The 26,488-nt window shown below is 45.0% G+C and overlaps 1 protein-coding gene across 1 annotated transcript in view; it reads left to right on the forward strand.

Annotated features, from left to right (window-relative positions):
• The first annotated feature begins 1,331 nt into the window (after positions 1-1,331).
• The window catches only part of CTSC (cathepsin C), a 47,978-nt gene continuing 22,821 nt past the window's right edge, over positions 1,332-26,488 (forward strand). Inside the window, exons 1-3 of the mRNA XM_061628882.1 lie at positions 1,332-1,682; positions 12,116-12,261; positions 25,378-25,544. Of these exons, the coding sequence (XP_061484866.1) occupies positions 1,502-1,682; positions 12,116-12,261; positions 25,378-25,544 (494 nt within the window). The 5' untranslated portion in view covers positions 1,332-1,501. The remainder of the gene's footprint in view (positions 1,683-12,115; positions 12,262-25,377; positions 25,545-26,488) is intronic.

The raw sequence follows: 26,488 nt of genomic DNA on the forward strand, positions 1-26,488 counted from the left end.
CACAAGAGCCAGTGTGGTGTAGTGGTTAAGGTGTTGGACTACGACCTGGGAGACCAGGGTTTGAATCCCCACACAGTCTTGAAGCTCACTGGGTGACCTTGGGCCAGTCACTGGCTCTCAGCCTCACAGGAAGGCAATGGTAAACCCCCTCTGAATACTGCTTACCCTGAAGGTCACCATAAGTCGGAATCGACTTGAAGGCAGTCCATTTCCATTTCATTTCATCCTCACCACAGTTACCTGGGAGTAAGACCCCTTGAATTTAATTGGACTTACTCCTGAGGAGACAGGGTTAAGACTGAGCTATGAAGTCTCACTCGAAGAGGGCAGAGAAGGCTACGATCCCCCAGAACATTGCTAACCAAAGAGGAAGCCCTAGTGAAATCAGTGGGATTGAATCCTGTGAGGAAACACACCTTGGAGGATCCAGCAGGGAAAAAAGAAAAGAAAAGAAAAAGTGTAGATTTTGTCCAGGACAAAAATAAGGCGAACATCCTTTAGGGAAAGGGCCACAGGCAGGGGTGGCGCTAAAGGGGGTGGCGAGGGGGCAAGCAACCCCCACCCAGGGTTTATTCTAAGCTTTTCTCCCTACTGCTCAAGCAGCTAGCACACTGCCCACCCCAAACTAGTCAAGTAATTTGTCCCATAATATACTATTAGCAGGGCTGGTTTTGTGACAGTACTCACCAGTACAGAGTACCTGCACCTCTTTTTTTGCTCCCTATGCCAGGCGTTTAGTGTTGGCAGCCACAGGACTTTGTCAAGATATGAATACTGGCACCTCGTTTTTTACACCACCCCCCAAAAAAAGCACTGACTAGTAATATAAGGTTAGGAAGATTTGCAGAACCAAAATGTATCTTCATTTTCTATTTTTTTTTTAAAAAAAACTTTTCTCAGCTATTTCTTTTTTGGAAACTACCTATCTGCTTATGAAATCCCATATGCTCAACTGCAGAAAAGCGTGTTTCACACTGCGCAATTGTTTTTGACACTGCACAGAACGTGCCTCGCTGCACGTTAGAACTAACCTTGCCCCCACCTAGCAGATTTCACCCACCTAGAAATAAACTTTGCCCCTTCTGTGCTCCGCACCAAAACTTTTTTTTTTCCTGGTGCCCTTTGCTGGCCATAACTCAGCGGAAAAAACAACTACTTTGCCCGCAGAAGGCCTCAGGTTCAACCCCTGGAGTCTCCAGGTCGGGCTGGAGAGCCGCTGCCAGTCAGTGCGGACAATACTAGACAGGTTACCATCAGCCAGGTTCACAGGTTCAGCGGCTCCGAGCGGGAGAGGAAGACGCCTCTGGCCTCTTTCGCACGTGACACGCGGGGGGCGGGGTCTACGAGGGCCCCGCTGTTCCGGGTACAGATTTAAGCCCGGCGGGGAAGAAGATCGCTGCTCTTTTCTCGCCCCCCCCGCCTCCTCCTCCTCCTCCTCCTCCTCCTCCTCCTCCTCCTCCGTGCCAGCGATTTCGGGGCGCTCGTTCTGCGCGCACCGCCCATGGAGCGTTTGGCCTGCCGCCTGCCCCCAGTCCTGCTGTTCCTCCTCTTCCTCCAACTCCGGCCGAGCTTGGCTGACACTCCAGCCAACTGCACCTTTGAAGATCTGGAGGGCACCTGGGTCTTCCAGGTGGGCAGGGGCCAAGGGACCCCGAACCGGCACATTAACTGCTCGCAAGTGGGTAAGTCCTCGGCAACTTTTCTCTTTCTCGGCTAGCCACCGGTAGCGACTCGTCTTTCTCTTCCCCTGACTTTCCTTTCCCACCCTCCCTTCCGCCCTGCCGTTTCTTCTCGCCTTCTAACGGAAAACGAAACCCCAGCAAATAAAACTGTCCAGTTTGAAAAGCGAGGGCAAAAGCAGCCCGGACCTCTACAGCGCGATCTTAGGTTGGGCTTGTTGGCTTCGGAAGTAAATCTTGCTGTATTCAGGAGGAGGAGGAGGGTTGACTTCCCTAGTGTGTTGAGGGTTAGGGTCGTCCGCAGCTCGTTGGAAAGCCCCTGCCCTTCCAAAACCCCTTGGGGCGAAAGGGCACTTTGCCTTCCCTTTAGTCTGCATTGCGCGATGGAAGGAAGGGGCCTTGATTGCACCGCGAGGAACAGGGCAGTCAGTAAAATGGACACAACCCAGCAAAGGACACCAAGCTTCAAAAGCCTCCATGAGGGGACACGTGATTAACTCCCCACCACCACCAAATCATTGGGACTTTACAAGTTTCTAACTTGGTGGCTGGATCCAGCCTTTTCCTCGCCCACTTAAAGTCAGAAAGGTTGATTGTCTTTACAGGGCGAAGTCCATCTCAAGCACACATTTTTCCCCCAACTCTGTGCTTCTGGGAAGCTTATAAAAATGGAAATGGACCGCCTTCAAGTCGACTCCAACTTACTGGGACCCTATGAATAGTTTTCATGGCAAACGGTATTCAGAGGTGGTTTTACCATTGCTTTCCTCTGAGGCTGAGAGGCAGTGACTGGCCCAAGGTCACCCAGTGAGCTTCACGGCTGTGTGGGGATTCGAACCCTGGTCTCCCAGATCATAGTCCAGCACCTTAACCACTACACCACAAGTGGGGTATAAACCTGATGGCTCTCTCTGTATCTGGGATTCAGGGATACACTGCTTCTCTGTGTGAAGGGGCTATCTTGGCCTCATGGCCAACAAGCCAGGATTTCTCCCTCTTTTTATTGCAGCGTAATCAGAGGAAGGGTGGGATATACAGTTCTAGAAAGTTTTTTTTGATGTTCAGCTGAAATCTAAGAAATAAAAAATAAATAAGTTGTGACTGAAGAATCTGCAGCTGGTTGTCTTTGCATATTCTAGCTGTAGGAGGGGCCTAACTTTGGGTACCCACCACACATTTAAAGCACATTTTTCCTTCCAAAGACTGCTGGGAACTGTAGTTTGCCCCTCTAGTTTGCTACAGTTCCCAGCACCCTTAACAAGCTACAGTACCCACGAGAAATGTGCTTTACGTGCATGGTGTGTACGTTACCTAGCTTCACTGCAGGGTCCTAGTCCTTTGCACGCTCTGCACATGACTTGAGGGGAATGCTAAGCCATTGCTTGTGGACATGTGTCTGTGCTGTGATGGCCCACTTTGGAATCCTGTGCGCATGAAAAACTGCCCAGGCTGTCAGTGAGTCACATCTTCTAACACAGAAACAAAACAGGCTTTGCATATTTGTAGGCCCTCTTGGGCGAGAGGTTGTAGATGGGCCCACTTAGCCCTGTTTTTGCTCCAGATGTGGGGAGAGACAAGGCAAAGCTCTTTGGGAAATTAAAAAGTGTTTTCCTTACTGCTGGGCAACCCCAGCCAGCTTCGGAAAGTTCACCATTAGGGGGAGGGGCTTCCAGGGTGCAGTCTGTTACTTCCAGATAATGCTTCTTGTTGGATATCTTTCAGAAATGTTTTTGAGAACTGCGCCAAAATGTCCCGCAGATGTGTGTACAAAGAGGTCACAGCCTATGTGCAGCTACTGGCAGGTTGTGCCTCCACAGGCTGCTGGACTAGATGGGCCATTGGCCTGATCCAGCAGGTTGTTATGTTCTTATGGTAGATGAGGTTTGAGCCCTTCAACTGTTTCGGGATTCAGATACCCATGCCCTCTCACTCCTTAGCATTGGCTGCAAGTGGAAGCCCTGCTCCTAGTGCTGGGAAAAATAACACTTTTCATATGCTCAGAGGAAGTGACACGTATTGGATGCTCAGAGGTTCTGGTACAGTTCATGTATTCAGCGCTGATTAAACTCTGAAAATGTAAGAAGTGGTGCGAGGAATAAAGATGGCAACACGCATGGGGACTCTACTGCCTGTCCTGAGGATGCAAGTCTCCCAGTCTGACTATATCTGGACTAGTGTTGGAGTAAAGCAGTCCAATGCTAGAGTTAATCACTCTTCTCAGGACCTCTGTCTGTGGCCGGCAGAGAATAAGAACATAAGAAGAGCCTGCTGGATCAGACCAGTGGCCCATCTAGTCCAGCATCCTGTTCTCACAGTGGCCAACCAGGTGCCTGGGGGAAGCCCACAAGCAGGAACCGAGGGCAAGAATACTCTTCCCTCCTGAGGCTTCCGGCAACTGGTTTTCAGAAGCATGCTGCCTCTGACTAGGGTGGCAGAGCACAGCCATCACGGCTAGTAGCCATTGATAGCCCTGTCCTCCATGAATTTGTCTAATCTTCTTTTAAAGCCATCCAAGCTGGTGGCCATTACTGCATCTTGTGGGAGCAAATTCCATAGTTTTAACTATGCGCTGAGTAAAGAAGTACTTCCTTTTGCCTGTCCTGAATCTTCCAACATTCAGCTTCTTTGAATGTCCATGAGTTCTAGTATTATGAGAGAGGGAGAACTTTTCTCTATCCACTTTCTCAATGCCATGCATAATTTTATACACTTCTATCATGTCTCCTCTGACCTGCCTTTTCTCTAAACTAAAAAGCCCCAAATGCTGCAACCTTTCCTCGTGAGGGAGTCGCTCCATCCCCTTGATCATTCTGGTTGCCCTCTTCTGAACCTTTTCCAACTCTATAATATCCTTTTTGAGATGAGGCGACCAGAACTGTACACAGTATTCCAAATGTGGCCGCACCATAGATTTATACAACGGCATTATGATATCGGCTGTTTTATTTTCAATACCTTTCCTAATTATTGCTAGCATGGAATTTGCCTTTTTCACAGCTGCCGCACACTGGGTTGACATTTTCATCGTGCTGTCCACTACAACCCCGAGGTCTCTCTCCTGGTGGGTCACCACCAGTTCAGACCCCATGAGCGTATATGTGAAATTCAGATTTTTTGCTCCAATATGCACAATTTTACACTTGTTTATATTGAATTGCATTTCCATTTTTCCGCCCATTCACTCAGTTTGGAGAGGTCTTTTTGGAGCTCTTCGCAATCCCTTTTTGTTTTAACAACTCTGAACAATTTAGTGTCGTCAGCAAACTTGACCACTTCACTGCTCACTCCTAATTCTAGGTCATTAATGAACAAGTCATTAATGAACAAGTTGCCATGCCAGGATAAAAATTTCCCAACAAACTTTCTGTCTGTTCATGGGCAGGTCTTTAAGGCACAGGAGCTCTGCTGTTAAAAAAAGTTGGCAACCCCGGTCAGCTTAGGTGCAGGCTGATTAAATCAGGCCCTATAAGAAATTGGGAGGACGGTAGGCTTGTAATGTGGCTTAGCAAGCTAAACAAAACCTTGGAGGTTGTTGGTTACCACCATCCCTGCCTCAAATATATGTGCTCTTGTTTGCATAGGGTGGCTTTCTGTTTGAGCTGGATTGCTGTGACCTACTCTTCCAATTTGGAGCAAATTTGGTTCAGTTGGGAGCATTTGTCTTAATAACATCAGCACTAATTAAAGAACATTGTTCACCCCCTTAGGATGTTGTTGGCTGCTTAAGTCTGAAACAAGGAGGAGGAAGTAGGTACAAAACGCATGCTGAATTGCCAAAAGGGGAATGGTGGTTTGGATAGGGGAACTTCCTTTTAAACATCAGCTGTTCCCTGCATTACTCACGGTCGGTCATAAGACCAGGAGATTTATATCAGAAAGAGACGATGATATTTCCCCTCCTGTGACCCACACGTGATGGTAGTCAACCAGCAATACTTTTTTTAAAAAATTGTCATTTTGTGTCTGGTAACTTTAAGTAGCAGAAATTGAAATATTTCTTGTGCATGAATTGTACATTTTAACTTAGTTATCTATTAAAATACTTGTCTAGCGAGACATGTAGAAGTGACAAGTATTTTAATCTGTTTTCAGTTCATTTTAATTAATTCTGGAATTTTTTGAAATACCTGTTTTTAACTTTTATTGATAATTTTAATGCTTTATTTTGTGTGTGGGGGTTGTAAACCATTTTAAGGTTTTATTACAGTCAAGTGGTATATGTTATGTGCCTTCAAGTTGATTTCGACTTATGGCGACCATATGAATCAGCAACCTCCAACTACCCTGTTCAGATCTTGCAAGTTCAGGTCTGTTGCTTCCTTTATGGAATCAATCCATCTCTTGTTTGGCCTTCCTCTTTTTCTACTCCCTTCTGTTTTTCCCAGCATTATTGTCTTTTCTAGTGAGTCATGTCTTCTCATTATGTGTCCCAATATGATAACCTCAGTTTCATCATTTTAGCTTCTAGTTCTGGTTTAATTTGTTCCAACACCCCCCTTTTTTTTTTTCGGTCCATGGTTGATTTTTCTCTTATCCGCGTTTTTCACTGTCCAACTTTCACATCCATACACAGAGATCGGGAATACCATGATCCTGACTTTGGTGTTCAGTGATACATCTTTGCATTTGAGGACCTTTCCTAGTTCTCTCATAGCTGCCCTCCCCAGTCCTAGCCTTCTTCTAATTTCTTAACTCTGTCTCCATTTTGGTTAATGACTGTGCCAACGTATTGATAATCCTTGACAAGTTCAATGTCTTCATTGTCAACTTTAAAGTTACATAAATCTTCTGTTGTCATTACTTTAGTCTTCTTGACGTTCAGCTATTTCCTCTTTAACTGTCATCAGCATTTGTTTCAAATCATTACTGGTTTCTGCTAGTAGTATGGTATCATCTGCATATCTTAAATTATTCATATTTCTCCCTCTAGTTTTCATACCTCCTTCATTCTGGTCCAATCCCCCTTTCCGTATGATATGTTCTGCATATAGATTAGCAAATAGGGTGATAAAATACGTCCCTGTCTTGCACCCTTTCTGATGGGGGAACCAGTTGGTTTCTCCATATTCTGTCCTTACAGTAGCCTCTTATGCAGAGTATAGTTGCACATCAGGACAGTCAGATGCTGTGGCACCCCCATTTCTTTTAAAGCATTCCATAGTTTTTTGTGATCTACACAATCAAAGACTTTGCTGTAATCTGTAAAGTACAGGGTGATTTCCTTCTGAAATCCGTTGGTCCATTCCATTATCCAACGTATGTTTGCGATATGATCTCTGGTACCTCTTCTCTTTCTAAATCCAGCTTGGACATCTGGCATTTCTCGCTCCATATATGGTAAGAGTGGTATATATGGTATATAAATACCAAGTGGTATATAAATTTTGTTAATTAAATAAACCACAGCTTAATTTTTTAAAAAAATATCAAAGCAGTTTACAACCATACACACAATGACACATAAAGATTAAAATCATAAATTTGCCAGCTAACAATTACAGAAAATATTTTCTTAATTGTCTGTTTCACCAAGTTGATACAGAGAACACCTGTTGAGTCTCCATTTGACGAGCATGAAACTGGTTAATTTGGTGAAGAGAATGTGCCCTGAGAATCCCTTTTAAAAATTATAATAGTTGGGTCCCCCCCTCCATTTTTATGTAATAGAATAAATATCTTATATTTATTTATACCCCATGTTTCTTCCACCCTGGAACCCAACACAGCATACGTGTGGTTCCCCAGTGGACTCGCATCAAGGCAATGCCCAGGCCCAGGCCTAGGCCTCCTTACCTTCTGCAAAGTAACTGCATACTTTCAGGTCATACCCTGGAGTCCTATGCATGCATTCAGTGTCATAAAGGTGAGCATTTCAGACAAGAACCAGGGACACTCGGATACTCAGTCCAGACACAAATTTTCAGCCTAACTCACATACCTGGTAGAGTGGTTGCGAAGATGAAATGACGGTGGAGAGAGATCTGTATATGCTGTTCTGAACTATTTGGAGGAAGAGCCGGCTAAAAATAAAATAGAAATAAAGGTTCTTGTATTTCAGGTCTAGCTGTCTTCATGATAGTGGCGAGGACCATAGCTCAGTGTTAGAGCACCTGTTTTACATGCAGACGGTCCCAGGTTCTGTTGGCCAGTAGTGCAATCTATGTGACTCACAGACAGAGGTTTTTTCGGAAGAGAATGAAACCTGCAATAAACGGGTTAAACAGAGCAAGAGGGGTTGCCAGGTTCCTCAAGGCCAGCAGATGGTTGGCAAGGGCAACGGCTCTGATAAGAGCAGCTCTCGCAAAAGCTCTAGTGTGGGGGAAAGTTGGTATGGAAGGAGGACTGCGTTTGTTAACTTTAGTGTCAGTAAAAGACTCTTACAAAGTATTTTGCCTGGCCTGTATTATTCCGGTTCAGACCTGCTCCAGTGCCTCTGCACTGTGCGGTATCAACACGCGCTGCAACACGGGTTATGGGCCCAGCATACCGAACAAAGCAAGCGGTTCTGGTGCTGTTCTGATCCGGTGCTGAAGAGAGAGAAAGCAGGAAAATAGAGGCAAGTAAAAGAGTGAACAACATGGCAATAAACCTGACGACCAGGATGGCGATGGAAGGATTGAGTGCCGTTAATTATGCCAGTTGGAAGTGGAGAATGAAAGCAGTTCTGGTCAAAGAAGATTTGTATGACGTGATAGAAAACCCCCCTCCGGCCGCTCCATCAGCAGCATGGACGAAGAAAGACGAGAAAGAGAAAGCATTTATTATTCTAGGGCTGTCTGATACTCAGCTGCTACACGTAAGGAATGAGCCGACAGCATACCAGATGTGGGAGACGCTAAAGGCTGCCCATGTGCAACAAACAGCAGGGAGCCGGCTGTGTTTAGTGAGGAAACTTTATCAGATGCGTTTTACAGATGAAGTGACTATGAGTGAGCGTCTTGCTGAATTTCGTAGATTGTTTGCTGAGCTTCAAGATAGAGGAGTGAATCACAGTGACATTCAAATGATTTATATCATTTTATCTTCATTGGATCAAAAATGGGACAATTTGGTAACAAGTATGGAAACGTTACCTGATGGGACTTTAACTTTGGACTTTGTGGAACAAAAGCTGCAACAAGAATGGAACAGAAGACAAGAGAGTAAAAGGACTGAGTCTAAAGAGGCTGAAGCTGCACAACAGAATTATTCAAGGAACAGGCAAGAGACTAAAACTTGTTATTTTTATGGGTCCCGGGGACATATACAGAGACATTGTTTAAGTAAGAAGAGGAGAAACAGAGACTATGGATGGCAGAAACCAAGCGTAAACTTTATTGCTGAGAAGGACACTAAAACACTTAGCACTAAATGGCTTTTGGACAGCGGGGCATCTAATTGCCTGATTACTGATGCAAGTTTGTTTTACACTTCAAAGCCTGTGCAAGAGAAGATTTATCTGGCTGACGGATCAACTCGGGACGCAATTGCAAGAGGCACGATAAGGTTAAGTAATTTGAGAACGATATTGACAGATGTATTATTAGTTACTGATTTAAAATGTAACATTCTTTCAGTGAGAAAATTAACTCAGATTGGTTGTAAAATAACTTTTGAAGGGAATAGATGCATTGTGCAGAAAGGCAAAGTAACTTGTATGCAGGGGAAATTACAAGACTCAATGTTCATAGTTCAGAGTGAGCATGCTGAACCTACATGTGCCTGGTTAGGAGTGAATAAAAACATACACGAAAATTGCATCCATGAGTGGCACAGAAGATTAGGGCACGCAAACTTTGAGAAGATTAAAAACACCCCAAAGCATAGTAAAGACTTAAAGCTAACAAATTGTGAGCATGTGGATGAGTGTGATGCATGCTATAAAACGAAAATGACAGTGGCACCAATTAATCAGAGCGTTGAAAGTACTACCACGGAACCTTATAAGCTTATACATGTTGATTTGGCAGGACCTTCCCAGAGTTCAAAAGGAGGGGCAAGATTCTACTTAGTGATTGTTGATGATTTTTCTAGATTTACACATGTATATTTATTGAAAAAGAAAAGTGAAGCGGAGGACAAATTACGTGCGTTTATACAAAGAACAGAGACACAATATGGGGTTGTTATTAAAAATATAAAATCAGACCAGGGGGGCGAATTTACAAGTAATACATTGAAAGCATATCTTGAAAAGAAGGGAATAATCCAAAGTCTCACTGCTCCCTTCAGCCCATTTTCCAACGGAACTGCAGAGAGGAGGAACAGGTCTCTGCAGGATTCAATGAGAGCTATGCTAGAGGATGCAGACTTGAATAAAACATATTGGGGTGAATGTATTTTGTATACTGTATACATACAAAACCGTCTTGTACACAGAATGATTGGAATGTCTCCCTATGAAAAGTTGACAGGGAGAAAACCCGGGCTAAAACACATTGAGCGTTTCGGAGCAAAATGCTGGGTGCATGTTTCTAAGCAGAAAAGACATGGAAAAATGGCCCCAAGAGCTCAGGCAGGTCATGTTTTGGGATTTCAAAATGCGTTTTATAGAATTTGGTTACCTGAGAAACAACAAGTAGTATTAAGCAGAAGCATTAAAGTAGTAGACCAGCCTTGGAAAGACAGTCAAACAATTGTGCTTGATGACGCAAGCAGACAAAGTGCAGTAGATATTCCTTTTGGTCATCAAATACCCTTAAGAACTGCGTTAACTGATATGATGAAGGGTGGCAAACGTAATGTTAAAAGACTCAGAAGCGAGGACATAGCGATGCAGGATACAGAAGTGCCAGGGACTAGTGCAGGCTCAAGTGCAGGTACAGGAACAATTAAAGATGAGAGTGATGAAGCAATGGAAATTGATAATGTCAGACGTTCTGAAAGATCAACGAAAGGAAAACCACCACATAGATTCACATTTAATGTAACACAACACAAGGAAGATGAGACAGATGAATATCCTTTAGAGTGGGAAAAAGAAGGGCCAATAGACAAAGAAACTATGGATCTAATGTGGAAATACTGTATTGAAGAATGAAATATAAATGAGTGTTATCAAATAAAAGTGAACAAAATGCTGTATAACTTGTATGAATAAAGAAACAAAACTGAAATGGAAATAGAGACTGTAATGAGAAACAAAATGATGTGTATATATATGTGTGTATTGAAATTGTAATGTATAACTGAAAATAAGATAAATGTAGTTTTGTGATCTGTGAGTCCCAGGTGGGGGCTGTTGGCCAGTAGTGCAATCTATGTGACTCACAGACAGAGGTTTTTTCGGAGGAGAATGAAACCTGCAATAAACGGGTTAAACAGAGCAAGAGGGGTTGCCAGGTTCCTCAAGGCCAGCGGATGGTTGGCAAGGGCAACGGCTCTGATAAGAGCAGCTCTCGCAAAAACTCTAGTGTGGGGGAAAGTTGGTATGGAAGGAGGACTGCGTTTGTTAACTTTAGTGTCAGTAAAAGACTCTTACAAAGTATTTTGCCTGGCCTGTATTATTCCGGTTCGGACCTGCTCCAGTGCCTCTGCACCGTGCGGTATCAACACGCACTGCAACAGGTTCAACCTCTGGCATCTCCATGTACAGATAGGAGCGAATCCTGTCTGAAACCCTGGAGAGCTGCTGCCAGTCATTGTAGACAATACTGAGCTAGATGTACCAGTGGTTTGACTCTGTACAGTAATACCTCAGTTGAGGAATCCTCCAGGAACCAAGCTCATTTTAAAGAAGGCTTTTTAAAAAGTGAAACTGACCAGCTTTGCTTTGCTATGGATAAACTTTCAAGCCTGTCCTTTTGCTCTAAGGTGAAACTGAGCAGCCTACCTCTTTGCTTTGCTATCAATAAACTGAGAAGCCTATGGCTTTGCTTTAAGGTGAAATTGACCAACATGTGTCTGCTTTGCTATCAATAAACTGATAAGCTTGTGCCTTTGCTTTGCTAGGATGAAACTGACAAGCCTGTGTGTTTGCTTTGCGTTAAAGAGGTCTCTTGCTTTTCTCCAGGGCTGCGGAGGGAAGGATCCAATACAGAGGAGGAGGAGGGGAGTGGGTAGGTGCTGGGTAGGCACCCTTTAAGTCCCCTGTTGAAGCTGCTCCCATCATGTTTGAGCAGGTGTAGGAACCTATCCCTATACTTTCCATGTTATTCCTATCTGTGGTAACAAAGTTTCTGTGAAAAAAGTAATATCTAGGAACACATCTACTTTGTTAACTGTGATTTTGCTGTATAAGGCAGGTTCCTATATTGACTTCTGTGCTGGGCACAGAGAAAAGGCATCACTACTCCATCCCTCTGCTTGCTAGCCTGTATGCAGTTCCCAGCCACCTATGGCTACCAGGCCAGTGCTGCAATGCAAGGCTGTGTTATTCCTGCAGTTGTGCATTGGCCAGTTTGCCCCAGCAGCCTGACTTTCATCTGGAGAAAATCCTCTCTGTTGCTTCTCTTCAGGTGCTGTGGAGAAAGAAATCATTGTTCACCTTCAGAAGCTCGATATTGCTCAGGACGATCAAGGGAACTATGGCTTCTTCACGATAATTTACAACCAAGGCTTTGAGGTTGTGCTGAACAACTACAAGTGGTTTGCTTTTTTTAAGGTAATGCAGCACCTCTCTCTCTGTGTCCCCCTCCCCAATCCTTTGCACCATTTTCCTCCAGAGTATGTTGGAATTAAAATGGAGCTTCCAAACTTGGAAATTCTTGCTGAACACCTCTGGCAAACTAATTTGTGCTTGTGCCCACCCTGAATGAGTGTAATAAATGATGTATAGCTGTATGGTGTATTTGAAGAATCATCAGAGGAACAATTAATGTTTTGTCATTTTAAATATTTATTGATTGATATTAAAAGATTTAAAGCAGACTTAATTTTATGTGCAATACATCAATAATTGATGATTCATCTTCCAATGGGCTGGAAATTGAGTCCCTATGTGGTGGTTCCCTAAGTGAATGGATTTCCTAGAATTGTATGTTAATGGACTGTGTTCCTGGGAGATATAACAATAGCCAAGCTGAAGGTAGCAGATGACACAGGCAGATGCCTCAAGCGGTAGCAGTCGTTTGGCAAAATGCACAGTAGATGTGCCTCTCTCAGGAGAGGTGTTGCACTTTCTCAAATGGAGAATGTGGCTGGGGATAGGTTTCTCTCCTTGTTTCATAATACTAGAACTTTGGAGTATCCGGTGAATGTTGGTAGCTTCCGGACAGACAGAAGAAAGTACTACTTCATAAAATCTGCAGATTTTGCTCTCGCGGGGGGCAGTGGTGACCACCCACTTGGATGGCTTTAAAAGAGGATTAGAAAAATGCATGGAGGAGAAGGCTGTCAATGGCTACTAGCCAAGATGGCTATGCCTTGCCTCCGCTGTCAGAGGCAGTATGCTGCTGAAGACCAATTGATGGAAATTATTATTTATTTATTTATTACATTTATACCCCACCTTTCTTTTCATGTTAGAAACCCAAGGCGGCTTACATATGGTTCCCAGGCAGTCTCCCATCCAGGCACCGACCAGACCTGACCCTGCTTACCTTCAGCAGGGTGCTGGCCTCATGTGCCTTCAGACCATTGCAGAGTGGGAGAGTGCTGTTGTACTCAGATCCTGCTTGCATCTGATTGGTCACTGCGAGAACAGGATGCTGCACCAGATGGGCCTTTGGCTTAACCCAGCAGGGCTCTTACGTTCTTAGATGCCAGTTGCCTGCCACCTGTCAACCTGTAGCTACTGACAAGTCAATTTTCAGAAATGTTCAGCTTTGGCTACTTATGTGTTAATCAGTTTGCCATGGTGGTGACAAGATCAAGTAAGCTTGGGTGTGCGTGCACAGAGTGGGAGATTTATTTGCTCTGTAGCAAGGCCAAGATGAAAACACCCGTAGAGAGAGCCTCCATGTATAAGCTTGACAAGGCACTTCAATATGGGGCCCTTCACTGTGGTTAGGATTTTAAAATCATTGCATCATTATCAGTTGCTAAATCCATCTGAAGCTGCATATAATCTAATCTGATACTTCCCATGGTATATAAAGTAGGAGCTGGATGGTGGTGTAGTGGTAAATTCTGAAGTGCAGAAATCCTTGAAGACAACCTGCATAGCCCCAATCTTGGTAGCCAGACTGCTTTTAAGGCTATACATCAAAAATGAAAGTAGACCCAATACAGACATTAGGGCTTTAATACGAAGCCAGCTATTTCTTGTCTCTCTCCCTTGTTTAACATTCAGTCTGATGAAGAGTTTTTGTGGACGTTTTGGTTGATTGTAATAAATGAATTTTGGAATAAAGAAAAAAGGGGCAGTTCAACCTTTGCGTAGCCTACCTCTTCCTTACCTTGTATGAATGAATGGAACTTTATTTTTTAAAGCCGTAAACCTTCATGATATAAATACACAGAGCAATATTTTTTACATATTCAACAGACAAATACATAAAAGAAAAGAGATTCCCAATGTAAATCACACATTACACTTTATAATCAGACATAAATATGTGAAAATACAACAGAACAGAAAAAAGTTCAACCCACCCTTCCAGGTTTTCTGGAATCTGGCATGTATTTTCTAAGCTGCCAGAGCAACTTTTGCTACTTGGAAAGCAATGAATACATCTCTGCCTGCAAGCAAAGTCCTGTCACATCTAAAATAGGTCTGTTTGACAGAGACTGGAGGATACAAGTGAGAACCTTGTGTCATGTTGCCCTTATTAGGAGCACCCTCAACTGGTAATGGGAGACATCATCAACCTTGTCAGACTCTCAAATACAGAGTCTTTGGTGAGTTAGAATGTTGTTAAAACTCTCATGCAAAAAACACTGGAGACATAAAACTGCAAATGCTTTTCTTAGCTTATTTGGTGGGTTTCTCTTTGAGGAACCCCCCCCCACTTATTTATTACATCTGGAGAAGATTGGCAAATAGATCTCTGGAAGATGACATTGTTGTTTCTACGTGGCAATGTTTCTTCCCTGCCCCGCTACGTCACTGGATCAGGATAGAGCTCAGATGTTGAACACATACTTGGATTCTGAAACCAGCATCTCTTTCGCCAAGGTTTATATTAGGGCTTCCAATGCTGCTGAACTGCAGCTCCCATCATTCTGGCCACTGGCCATGCTTGCTGGGGCTGATGGAGTCCAACAACATCTGGAGGGCCAATGGTTCTTTACACCAGCTGGCTGCAGCCCTGCAACTATGTTTACTTGTAAAGCCCTTTAAACCTCTGCTTGTTCCTTGCCGTGCCCAGGAGAAGCTTAAAATAGCTCTCTCAGTGAGCGATCCTTGGAGCAAAGGCCTTGTGCCTGCTGCAGAAGCATTTGGATGGGTCTGGAAATGGACTTTGTCAAGAGCCCTTGATAAGTGGTTGCACAAGTGAAGGTCAAACTGGTTGAAAACATAGCCTTGACTCTTCTGGCCAAAGGTTGCAATTGCCTCGTGATGTCGCAGGACAATGGGCATTATTTATTAACTCCTGTTTATTAACTCCTGTTCGATTACCTCAGCAGAATGGACAGACATACTCAGTAGATAAGTCCCCTGATTTTCTGGTCCTGCTTTTTAATGCCAGGTCGGTAAATGATAAGACTGCGATCATCCAGGATCTTATCCTGGATGAACATGCCGACCTGGCATGTATCACTGAGACCTGGCTGGACGAACTTGGTGGAGTTAATCTCACCAGTCTTTGTCCACCCGGGTTCTCTGTCCAACAACAGGCTAGACATGGCAGTCGGGGAGGTGGAGTTGCAATAATATACCGTGAAACTATCTCCCTAACTAGGCTCCCTCTCCAGCAAAACGCTGGGTTCGAATGTCTTTGTCTAAAGCTTGGTAGTCGTGATAACATAATGATTTTATTAGTATACCGTTCTCCTTATTGTCCATCGATTTCCCTACCTGAGCTCTCCAGTCTAATTTTGGGGTTGATGTTGGAGTCTCCCAGACTGTTAGTACTGGGTGACTTCAACATCCATGCCGAATCTTCTCTTTACGGAGCAGCTCAGGATTTTATGACCACTATGACAACCTTGGGGTTGCTTCAACTAATCTCCGACCCTACACATATTGCGGGACATACTCTGGACCTTGTCTTTTATGCTGGATTAGATGAAAATGATTTGGGAGTGGAGGGCTTATCAATTGTCCCGTTGTCTTGAACGGATCACCATTTGATTAAATTTAAACTATCAGCAATACATGCCTCTTCTGGAGAAAAAAGACCCATCAAAATGATTTGCCCTAAGAGAGTAATGGACCCTATCACTTTCTTGTCAGCACTCGAAGAATTTCCTGATCCCCGAGTAAATGACCCAGTCGAAGTCCTAGTCTATTTGTGGAACAATGCAATGACTAAAGCAGTGGACTCTATTGCCCCCCTATGCCCTCTTGTGCGTCTTCGGGCTAGATCAGCCCCATGGTTCTCTAGTGAGCTGTTAACTATGAAGCGCACATATAGGGGTTTAGAGCGCCGCTGGCGGAAGACTCGGAGCTTATCTGACCAACTCTGTGTTAAAAGATTTTCAAAGACTTATGCGGCATCTAGGCGTGTGGCACAAAGAACTTTTTTTTTTGGTTGCCATCTCTTTAGCTGACAACCAACCAAAAGAACTGTATCGGGTGGTCAAAGGCTTGCTCAGTCCTGACCATTATGAGGCCAACGCTGACCACTCACTCACTCACTGCCAGGAATTTGCTTCTTACTTTGATAACAAGGTTGCTCAAATTCGCTCCGACTTGGATGCCAACATTGTTGCAATTTCTAAGGATGTACCCTCGGACTCTGTTTGTCTTATTGAACTGGATTCTTTTCGGCTTGTTCAGCCTGATGACATTGATAAGCTTCTCGGTGGGATGAGACCTACTACCTGTTCTCTCGACCCTTGTCCCTCCTGGATCATAAAACAGTCCAGAAGAGGACTGGCAAATTGGGCCTGCGGGGTGATTAACACCTCTCTCCAACAAGGCCATCTTCCCGGATGTTTAAAAGAGGCCATTGTAAGATCTCTATTGAAAAAACCCTCCTTGAACCTTTCCTGTTTAGATAGCTTTCGCCCAGTTTCCAATTTGCCATTTTTAAGTAAAATCATTGAACGAGTAGTTGCCACTCAACTCCAGCGTTTTCTGGAGGAAAGAGACTATTATGATCCTTTCCAGTCTGGTTTCAGGCCTGGTCATGGGACTGAAACGGCTTTGGTTGCTTTAGTGGATGACCTTCGTAGAGAATTAGACAGGGGGAGTGTGTCCCTCTTGGTCCTTCTGGATCTCTCAGCGGCCTTTGACACCATTGATCATAGTATTCTCTTGAACCGCCTCTCCGGGATGGGATTCCGAGGTACTGTTTTGTAGTGGCTCCGCTCCTTCCTGGAAGGTAGAACACAGAGAGTTTCACTCGGCGACTTCTGTTCGGACCTTTGGCTGCTATTGTGCGGAGTCCCACAGGGTTCGGTGCTATCTCCGATGTTATTTAACATCTATATGAAGCCGCTGGGAGAGGTCATCCAGAGGTTTGGAGTCTGTTACCATCAATATGCTGATGATACTCAGCTTTATTTCTCCTTTCCTCCAGATGCTAAAGAAGCTGCCCAGCCCCTAAACCAGTGCCTGACTGCAGTGATGAACTGGATGAGGCTGAATAAGCTGAAACTAAATCCAGACAAAACAGAAGTGCTTCTAGTTAGTCGAAAGACTGATCTGGAAATAGGGAACTTACCAGTGTTGGATGGGGTTACACTCCCCCTGAAGACCCAGGTTCGCAGTTTGGGTGTACTTCTGGATTCGGCCTTGACCCTGGAAGCCCAGGTTTTGGCGGTATCCAGAAGTGCTTTTGCCCACCTAAAACTGGTCCGCCAACTGCGCCCGTTTCTGGAGATTTCTGACCTAACGAAAGTGACGCATGCCTTGGTTACATCCCGGTTAGATTATTGCAACGCGCTTTATACAGGACTTTATACAGGACAGCCCGGCAGCTTAAATTGGTTCAAAGAGCAGCTGCCAGAATGCTAACAGGAGCTGGCTTACGAGCCCATACAACCCCACTCTTACAACAGCTACACTGGCTACCAATTTGCTGTCGAGCTCACTTCAAGGTACTAGTTTTAACGTTTAAAGCCTTACACGGCTTGGGTCCTCTCTATCTGTCGAAGCGTATTTCCTTTTATGAACCCTCTCGGTTCCTGAGATCCTCTATGGACCCTGGTCTTAGGATCCCTCCATTCTCTCAAATCCACCAGATGGGTACTAGAAACAGCTTTTTCGGTGGTTGCCCCTACACTTTGGAATGCCCTACCGATGGAGGCACATTTCTCCCCCTCTCTTGCAGTTTTTCACCGTCGGGTTAAAATGTTTTTATTTCGTCAAGCTTTTAATTGTAATGTATAGATTGTTTTAGAAATTTTAGTATGTTGTCGCACTAATTATATAACTATGTTTTTATTATGTTATTTTAATGTGTATATATAACTGTAGTTTTTGTTCACCGCTCTGAATTCTTTTGAAATAGAGTGGGATATAAATATATTAAATAAATAAATAAATAAATTTATACAGATTTGAGGCTGGTTAGGACTTGCTTTGTGAGGTCCTTTTAGATACACCCAGTGGATCATGTTATTAATCCCCCGTTGTTGAGTGGACCACATTAGGTGGGGGTTTGCATACTTGAAGGTTTCTTTGTACCAAAAGAAAGAAATCCTGTGCTTAGTGAGCTGTCATGTTGGGGAGTTGTTAGCACAGCCTTCCTTCAACCTGGTGCCTTCCAGATGTTGGAATGTGACTCCTATCAGCCCCAGCCAGTCTGGCCAATGGACAGGGACGACGGGGCTTGGTGCCTTCCAGATGCTGCTGGTCTACAGCTTGGAGAAGGCCGTCTTGGAACATGCATCCAAAACTGCCTTTATGCTGCCCCATGCTGCTGGTTCATTCAGTTCAGACTTCCCTGCTTTGACTGGCAGCAGCTCTTCAGGGTTTCAGACAGGGGGCTGGGATTGTACCTGGACCCTTTTGATTGCAAAGCAGGTGCTCCTTGCCTGAGGGACACCCTGGCATCTCTAAATGGTTTTTGGGAGGAGAAGAGCTCTAGTCCAACCTTCTTCCTGTGTGCAGGAAACCTTTTTTTTTTTTTGTACAGAGAAGCAGTCACTTGCGTGACCCTCACCTGAAGTCTGAAACGGTACAGTTCAGCAGTAGGTTTTTCCCAGGTAACTTGTGAGCAATAGGTCCTAGTCTCCGAGGAGTATGGCCCAGCCGGATCGCAGGCCTCCCGCATGTTTGCAAAATGCTGGGCTTGCGCTCATGCCTCCTAGCCTTTCAGCAATTCAGGCAGAAGCTTATTCAGCTTCTGCTCTGGCAATTGCACTGGCAGCCGTTGAGCTTCCCGATACAGCTCAAGGTGGCCAAGCCCGCCCCCTCCCCATAAACCCCTATTCTGTTTGGGGCCTTTCAAATTTGAAAGCGTGCCTTTCCCTTTTAACCCTGCCCCATTTCCTCCCCACCACTGCCTGTTGGGATCCACTAAAAGAGACAAAAAGCATAGAATCGACCCCGGGATCATTCAACCAAGGGTGGGGAAATCTCAGGCTTGGGGGCCCCAAAGCAGCCCTACAGCCCTTGTTGTCTGACCCTCCAGAGCTCTCTCTAGGCCATGTCCTCAGTGGCACCCTCCCCTGGCTGGAACATGTCCTTGAGCTGTGATCATGCTTGCCTGAATAGAGAGAGGGGTGTGTAGAAACCTCGAATTTTACGTTTCTGGAATGTAACCTGCTGTATAAAAATAACATCTGTTGCTCTGCCCCCTTTTGCCTCCAGTCCCATCTAACAATGGTATGCTGACCCTGCAAGGTTGCTCACAGGGCAATGCAGCCCTCAAACTGAAAAAAAAAAATCCCCCAGCCCTGTGTTAAAACAATATATCTAAGATGTCAGTTTCCCTCCTGTGTATATCGCACCCAGCAGTGTTGTAGGATTCTATAAAGCATTTTAATTTACCACAAGCGCTTAGGCTATCGGTTTTGATGCTTTCTGTTTCACCTCTGCTCCTCCTCCTCCTCTAAAAAAATAAAATATATGCGGCACATAAGAGATTAAGATGACCAGTATTCTGAAGCATGATAGATTAGAATCTTCTTGTGGGGGGCTATTTCTAAGTTTGTGTGGAATGCAAGCAAACATCTGTGAAAAGCTAAAGCTCAATCGCCGAGCAAACTGGGAACTGTCTTGTATGGCCAATTGGAAACTCCATCTCTATCTTGCTTTGGGTGCTGACAGTTGTTTGCAGAGACCTACTGCTAAAACGAGTTGGCTGGAAGATATGACTAAGCAGTTAGCCCTTATTTTCCTTCCAGTGAGATAAGATTTTGCAATATCTAGGCCTACTCATGTAGACGCTTTCACATTTTGCTCTAAAGGGGCCATGGAGGTAAGTCCTGATTCATGTGTTAACATGAGAAAAGCCTACGGGGTCAGGCCAATGGCCCATCTGGCCCAGCATCCTGTTCTCACAGAGGCCAGCCAGATGCCTGTGGGAAGCCTGCAAGCAACACCACCCTTCCTGCTTGAGATTTCTAGCAGCTGGTCCTTAGAGACATACTCCCTCCAACAATGGAGGTAGAACATAGCCATTGTAGCTAGTAGCCTTATTCTCCATGAATTTGTCTAATCTTCTTTTAAAGCCATCCAAGTTGGTGGCCATCACTGCCTCTTGTGGGAGTAAGTTCCACAGTTTTACTACGTGCTGTGTGAAGAAGTGTTTTCTTTTGTCTGTCCTGAATCTTCCAGCATTCAGCTTCTTTGAATGTTCACAAGTTCTAGTGTTAAAGACAGGGCGGGGGAAAAATGGTAGTGGCCTTGGCACAGCTCCATCCAGGGTGAAAAGAAGTAGGCGGGTGCCCTTCCTTTCTATCCAAAGGAATGATGGGGTGTGGTTACTGCACTAGGCAGCCTGGACATACAATGCCCTAACTCAGGCAGGAGGAACTTCTAGGCCATGGGCCTAATTAGACCCACCAGGGATTGTAAGTTGGCTGGCCAGGCAGATTTCCCCAAGTCATGCCCACCTGTTCCGCACCTGCCATCATATGTGACATCCTGTGGCGGGGTGGAGGGAGAATAAAGACATGGCTGCAAAGGAACAACTGGGGACCTTAAAGTACACTCTTGATTGTTTCTTGGCTAGTAAGGCTAGATTAGCATTTGGTGCCAAATGCAACCCCCCCCCCCTTGAGATTCGTTCCACTTGGGACCATCTGTGTGATGCTGATCCCTGGCAAAAGTGAAATGTGACGTCAGCGTTGATTTGGCGCAAACTCCTGGTGGGATTGGCAGCACACGAAAGTTCCCCGCGTGCAGCCGATACCAGAGATATTTGAAAGTGGAGCTGACTGCCTCTTTCAGTAGGGATCTTCCTTTGCAACCGGCCTTGGGTTCAAGCTGGGCTGCAAAAGAAGAAATTAAAGAATCAGGAGCACACCAAGATCCTGCTCCTGATTCTTTCCTTGGAAGGTGGGGCACTTGACATCATGGTGATGCTGGATGCTTGACAGGTGGGTGGCCTCGCTCACCTGTCAAAGAGGCCCGAGGAGATGGCCTGCGGTTCTCTATCCCTGCCCTGACTTCCTTAGGTGTGTCCTCAAAAACATTAGAATACTAGAATGACTCTTCCAGGTCTGGTCCATCTTGCTCACCTTCTGTCACCTACTTACCCTGAAAAAGAAAGTTCATGAGAAGGACCCCTTAATACCGATCATTCCCATCAGCTTTCGTGGGCCCTCACTCTCCTCTCTCACCAGTCAGCTGCTAGACCTCAGCCTCAAGAGCTTTGTTATGATTGCTTGTCTGGGGGCCGGGCGAGCTAGGCCTGGAGAAAATGGCCACCAGATGAATGTGGGTATGCCCTCATCTCTCCTCTGTGGGGAGAAAGGGCAGAGTTTCAACCCATCACCTTAACCATAGTTTAAGCAATGTATGAAAACCATAGTTTAGGTAACTTCAGATGAGCAGCAATGAGCATTGGCATCCTATGATGTCCCTCATAGGAACATAGGAAGCTATCTTATACTGATTTGGCCATTATTCCATCTGGCTCTTCCATCTGGAGTGGCAGAAGCACTCCAGAATTTCAGATTGGTAGTGTTTCCCAGTCCTATTTAGAGATTAAACTGGGAGCCTCTAGCATTCAAAGAATGTATTCTACCACTGAGCTATGGTCTTTCCTTTTCCCTCCTTCTTTCACCAGAGGAACAGAGTAGAAAAGTCTGTGTTCGCTTGACAGCATGCAGCAGTTTTGCATTTACATCAAAACATTGGGGGATCTTCCTATCCAAATGGTTAGTTTAAACCATCCAGAATCAAACTGTGATGTCAGATCTTAACTTTGGTTAGAACAAACCACAGTTCCTTGAGTTCAGATGTAACACAACTGTGGATTGTTCTAAATCAAATCAATAAACTTCTTTGTTGTTGTGTTGTCTGTGTCCTTTTTATGCTATCTCAGGGATGTATAATCTGTGGACCTCCAGATGTTGTTGGACTCCAGTTCCCACCATCCCCAGCCAGCATGGTCAACGGTTAGGCACAATGGAGGCTGCAGTCCAGCAACATCTGGAAAGTCACAGGTAACCCAACTCTGTGCTATTCAAAAAGGGCACTGGAGACTAAACAACAAATGTACTGTGGTTTCACAATGTCTATAAAATGTAGCCACATGCAATTAACATGCGCTCAGGTGGCTTCTGTTTTGCTGTTCAGAGAAAATTCATCTGCCCAGATTTATATTTTTCTGTCTCCCCCCACCCCAATAATTCCTACATTTTTATTTTTGCCGGCAGCCTTAGCGCTTTGCCTAGTTGACATGAGGGTCATGTTCCTTTTATGCTTTGTTAAAAAGGGTGAAATTTAGTTCCTAGACATGGTGCCAGCGGTGACTGCAGCTCTGAACTGTGACGATTCCAAGCTCCTTTGCCCTGAAGCTCAGCTGAGCTTCCTGCAGTTGATCTTGATGAGCTTGGAATGGCATCCCGAACTTCATACTGCTAAAGCAATAACATAAAACACAACAGCTTCTCTCTCCTTTTGCTGTAGGCCCTTTTACTTGCCTGCTGGTCCCAGGTGTGATGAAATGATGAGCTTGGCGTTTTAAGCTTCCTTGTCTTTCTGATAACCTAGAGCATGAAAACTTCATTCAGTGGCTACTTCTTAAAAATAGCCAGGAAGAGCACCTGGGGTGTGTGTGTGTGCTTAGCTGTGACTGTTGGAAAGGGTGTAGGAGAATAGGCGACTTGCTTCTCAGTCTTGTGGATCTAGGCCAGCCTTTCCCAACTAGTGGGCCACCAGGTGTTGTTGGACCACAACTCCCATCAGCCTCAGCCAGCATTGCCAATGGTCAGGAAAGATGGGAATTGTGGTCCAACAACATCTGGTGGCCCACTGATCTAGGCCTTCCATATGTAATCCCCTAGTCAGATGGTTGACGTTCGACCTGTCCTAGATGGGGTTACACTCCCCCTAAAGGAACAGGTACGTAGTTTGGGGGTCTTATTAGATCCGCTCCTGTCACTTGAGGCTCAGGTAGCCTCGGTGGCACGGAATGCATTCTACCAGCTCCGGCTGGTAGCCCAACTACGACCCTATCTGAGCAGGGAGCATCTTGCCTCAGTTATCCATGCTATGGTAACCTCTAGATTGGACTACTGTAATGCACTCTACGTGGGGCTACCTATGAAGACGGTTCGGAAACTTCAGCTAGTGCAAAATGCTGCAGCCAGAGTTCTCACTGGGACAAAGAAATTTGACCATATAACACCTGTCCTGGCGCAGCTGCACTGGCTACCGATATGTTTCTGGGCCAGATTCAAAGTGTTGGTTCTTACCTATAAAGCCCTAAACGGCATCGGACCGCAATACCTGATGGAGCGCCTCTCTCGCTATGTACCTACCCGTTCACTACGCTCGACGTCGAAGGCTTCTCCGGGTCCCAACCCATAAAGAGGCCCGGAGATCAACAACTAGATCTAGGGCCTTCTCGGTGGTGGCCCCCGAACTATGGAATGCCCTCCCAGACGAGATACGCCTGGCGCCTTCTCTGTTATCTTTTCGGCGCCAGGAAAAAACTTACCTTTTCGCCCAGGCTTTTTAAATTTTGTAAATTTTTAAATATTTTAATTTAACATTCTAAACTTAATATGATCTTAATTTAAATCTCAATGGCAATTTTATTAATGTTTTATAATTGTACTATATATATATATTTTTTTCCACACTTGCTCATATTTTAATTGTGATTTTATTTGTTGTACACCGCCCTGAGAGCTTTCTGCTATAGGGCGGTCTAGAAATGTAATTAAATAAATAAATAAAATAAAAAATAAATAAATAGTCCAGGGGCTGGCAACCTTTTTGGGCCAGTGGGCATATTTGTAAATGAGAGAAACTGTCGTGGGCAACACATACATCCCCCAACCTGTTTATCATCTACAGTAGAACACTTCTTCCAAACCTAATTTCAGCAGAAGGTTGGACTAAGGCAAGGATTTATTTTATTTTTACACTTGCATCTTACCTTTCCTCCAAGGAGCTCCAGGTGGTGTATGTGATTCTTCGCCTCTCTGATTTATCCTCACAACAGCCCTGCTGGGTAGGTTCGGCTGAGAGGCAGAAACTGCCCCAAGGTCACCTAGTGAGCTTCATGGCTGAGAGATTTGAACCCGGGTCTCCCAGATCTTAGTCCAACAGTCATGGGAACATAGGAAGCTGCCTGATGCCAAGTCAGACCCTTGGTCCGACTAGCTCAGTCTTGCATACACTGACTGGCAGCAGCTTCCCAGGGTTTCAGGAAGGAAGCATTCCCAGCCCTATGTGGAGGTCCCGGAGATTGAATCCGGGGCCTTCTGCATGCTCTACCGTTGAGCTATGGCCCTTCCCTAATTCTAAGCACTACATCACACTGGGTTTTTAAAGTTATGCAAAAGTTGCTTATCTGAAGGGTTTTTTTCACTAGCCTGTTGGGGGCAGAGAAGGGATATTTCCACGCTGTGAGTGCTTTTGCCTGGTTCAGAATTTGGCACCATCTGGAGCCCAGGTTTCCCCATTCCTGCTTTATATGAGTGGGGCCTGAGATAAATGCAGCCAGTAATATGCACTGCTGCTTCAGTAGTGTAGTATTAAATAGATGCCTGGGCATCTTTCTGCATACGTAGCAAGCTTCCTTACCCAGAGTCGGACCATTGTTCCATCTGGCTTAGTGCTGTCTGTGCCAGGCGAAGCCAATTTGGTGCCTTCCAGATGTTGCTGAACTACAACTCCCATTAGCTCCAGTCCACACAGCCCGAAGGTCAGGGATGATGGGAGCTGTAGTCCAGTGAAATGGGAAGGGTGTCATGTTGGCTACCTCTGGTATTTGCAGAGTGGCAGCAACTCTCCAGGGTTTTGGATAAGGGTCTTTCCCAGCCTTTCCTAAAAATTGATCCTAGGACCTTTTGCATGGGCTCAACCACCCGTGTTCTTTGCAGTGTGGGGTTTTTATTTGGTAAAAAAAATGAGGTGCTGTTAATCATACCTTGGTAAAAGTGCTGGGAGTGACAGCACAAAATGGTTGCCATGTGCAGCAAAAAACAGAAAGAAAGGTGCCAGTCCTCTGAGTCCCATCGGGAAAAATAAAAAAGCATGGGTTCTATGTAAAACCTGACTAAAGTTCCTGTTGTTGTTTTTTTAAAAAATCCCTTTCAGTATAAAAAAGATGGCCGCAATGTGACCAGTTACTGCCACGAGACCTTACCAGGATGGGTCCATGATGTACTGGGGAAGAACTGGGCATGTTTCACTGGACGCAAGGTCTCCCCTTCCACCTCCAGAGTTCGTGTAAATCAGCTTCCTCTTTTGAAAACCTCTGGAAGGTGAGTAAACACAAATGCCATTTTGTGTGGTGGTGATTTTCATTTATTACCTGACCTTCACCCTAAAAGTCCCAGGGTGGGTCACAACAATTTAAAATACAACATTAAAAACAGTTTAAAACGAATTACTGTTCTGCTTATGGAGAGTACCTCAGTGGTCTGAGCAATGTGTGTGTATTTACCTAAGTAGCAGGCTTTTACCCTGCATTTAGATCACTGAGACCTAAGACTTAGTAAAATAAGAAAAGCTATTTTATTTGTAGAAATACATAGTAGATAGGAAAAGCATACCTAATTCTAACTAACTAAGTTGGAGGCGCAACGCCCAGACTTTGGTATTGCCCTCATGGCTCAGGAGAGAGAGCAAAGGCAAAGATGTCTCCTCTCTCCTCTGATGATTGAAGAAGAAGACAAAGGAAAGAGGGGCAGGTCAGCTTCCCTGAGCATATCAGTTTACAACGGAAGGAAGCTAGGTAGAGAAGAGCACAGGTAAAAGTAGGCAAGCCTAGCCAGCTGGAGGACCCAAACTCTATCTTCCTTCTGGAATGCAAGCAAACGAACCCAAACAGGAGTTGCTCTTGCCCCACTTTCAACAATTACAATCACAAGAATAGGGTGAGTCCTAAAATATGCATCTCAAGTGTCAAAGGCCCGGGTCAAGAGGTGCATCTTGAGCATACGACAGACACTATTCAATGAAGGTGTCAGATGCACCTCCATGGGGAGGGAGTTCCATGACTTAGGGGCCGCCATAGAGAATGTCTTCTCCCAAGTTCCCCCCCCCAAGCTTCTGAGGGTGGTGGAACTACCAGGAGCACCCCCTTCGCTGATCTTAACACCCGAAAGCCTCTTTCAGATATTTGGGGCCTAAGTCATTTAGGGTTTTAAACGCTAGTATGAGCACCTTAAATTAAGCCTGGAAAATGAACTGGCAGCCAACTCAG

This window comes from Rhineura floridana, chromosome 5 (genome assembly GCF_030035675.1).
Source record: "Rhineura floridana isolate rRhiFlo1 chromosome 5, rRhiFlo1.hap2, whole genome shotgun sequence".
NCBI classification, from domain to species: domain Eukaryota; kingdom Metazoa; phylum Chordata; class Lepidosauria; order Squamata; family Rhineuridae; genus Rhineura; species Rhineura floridana.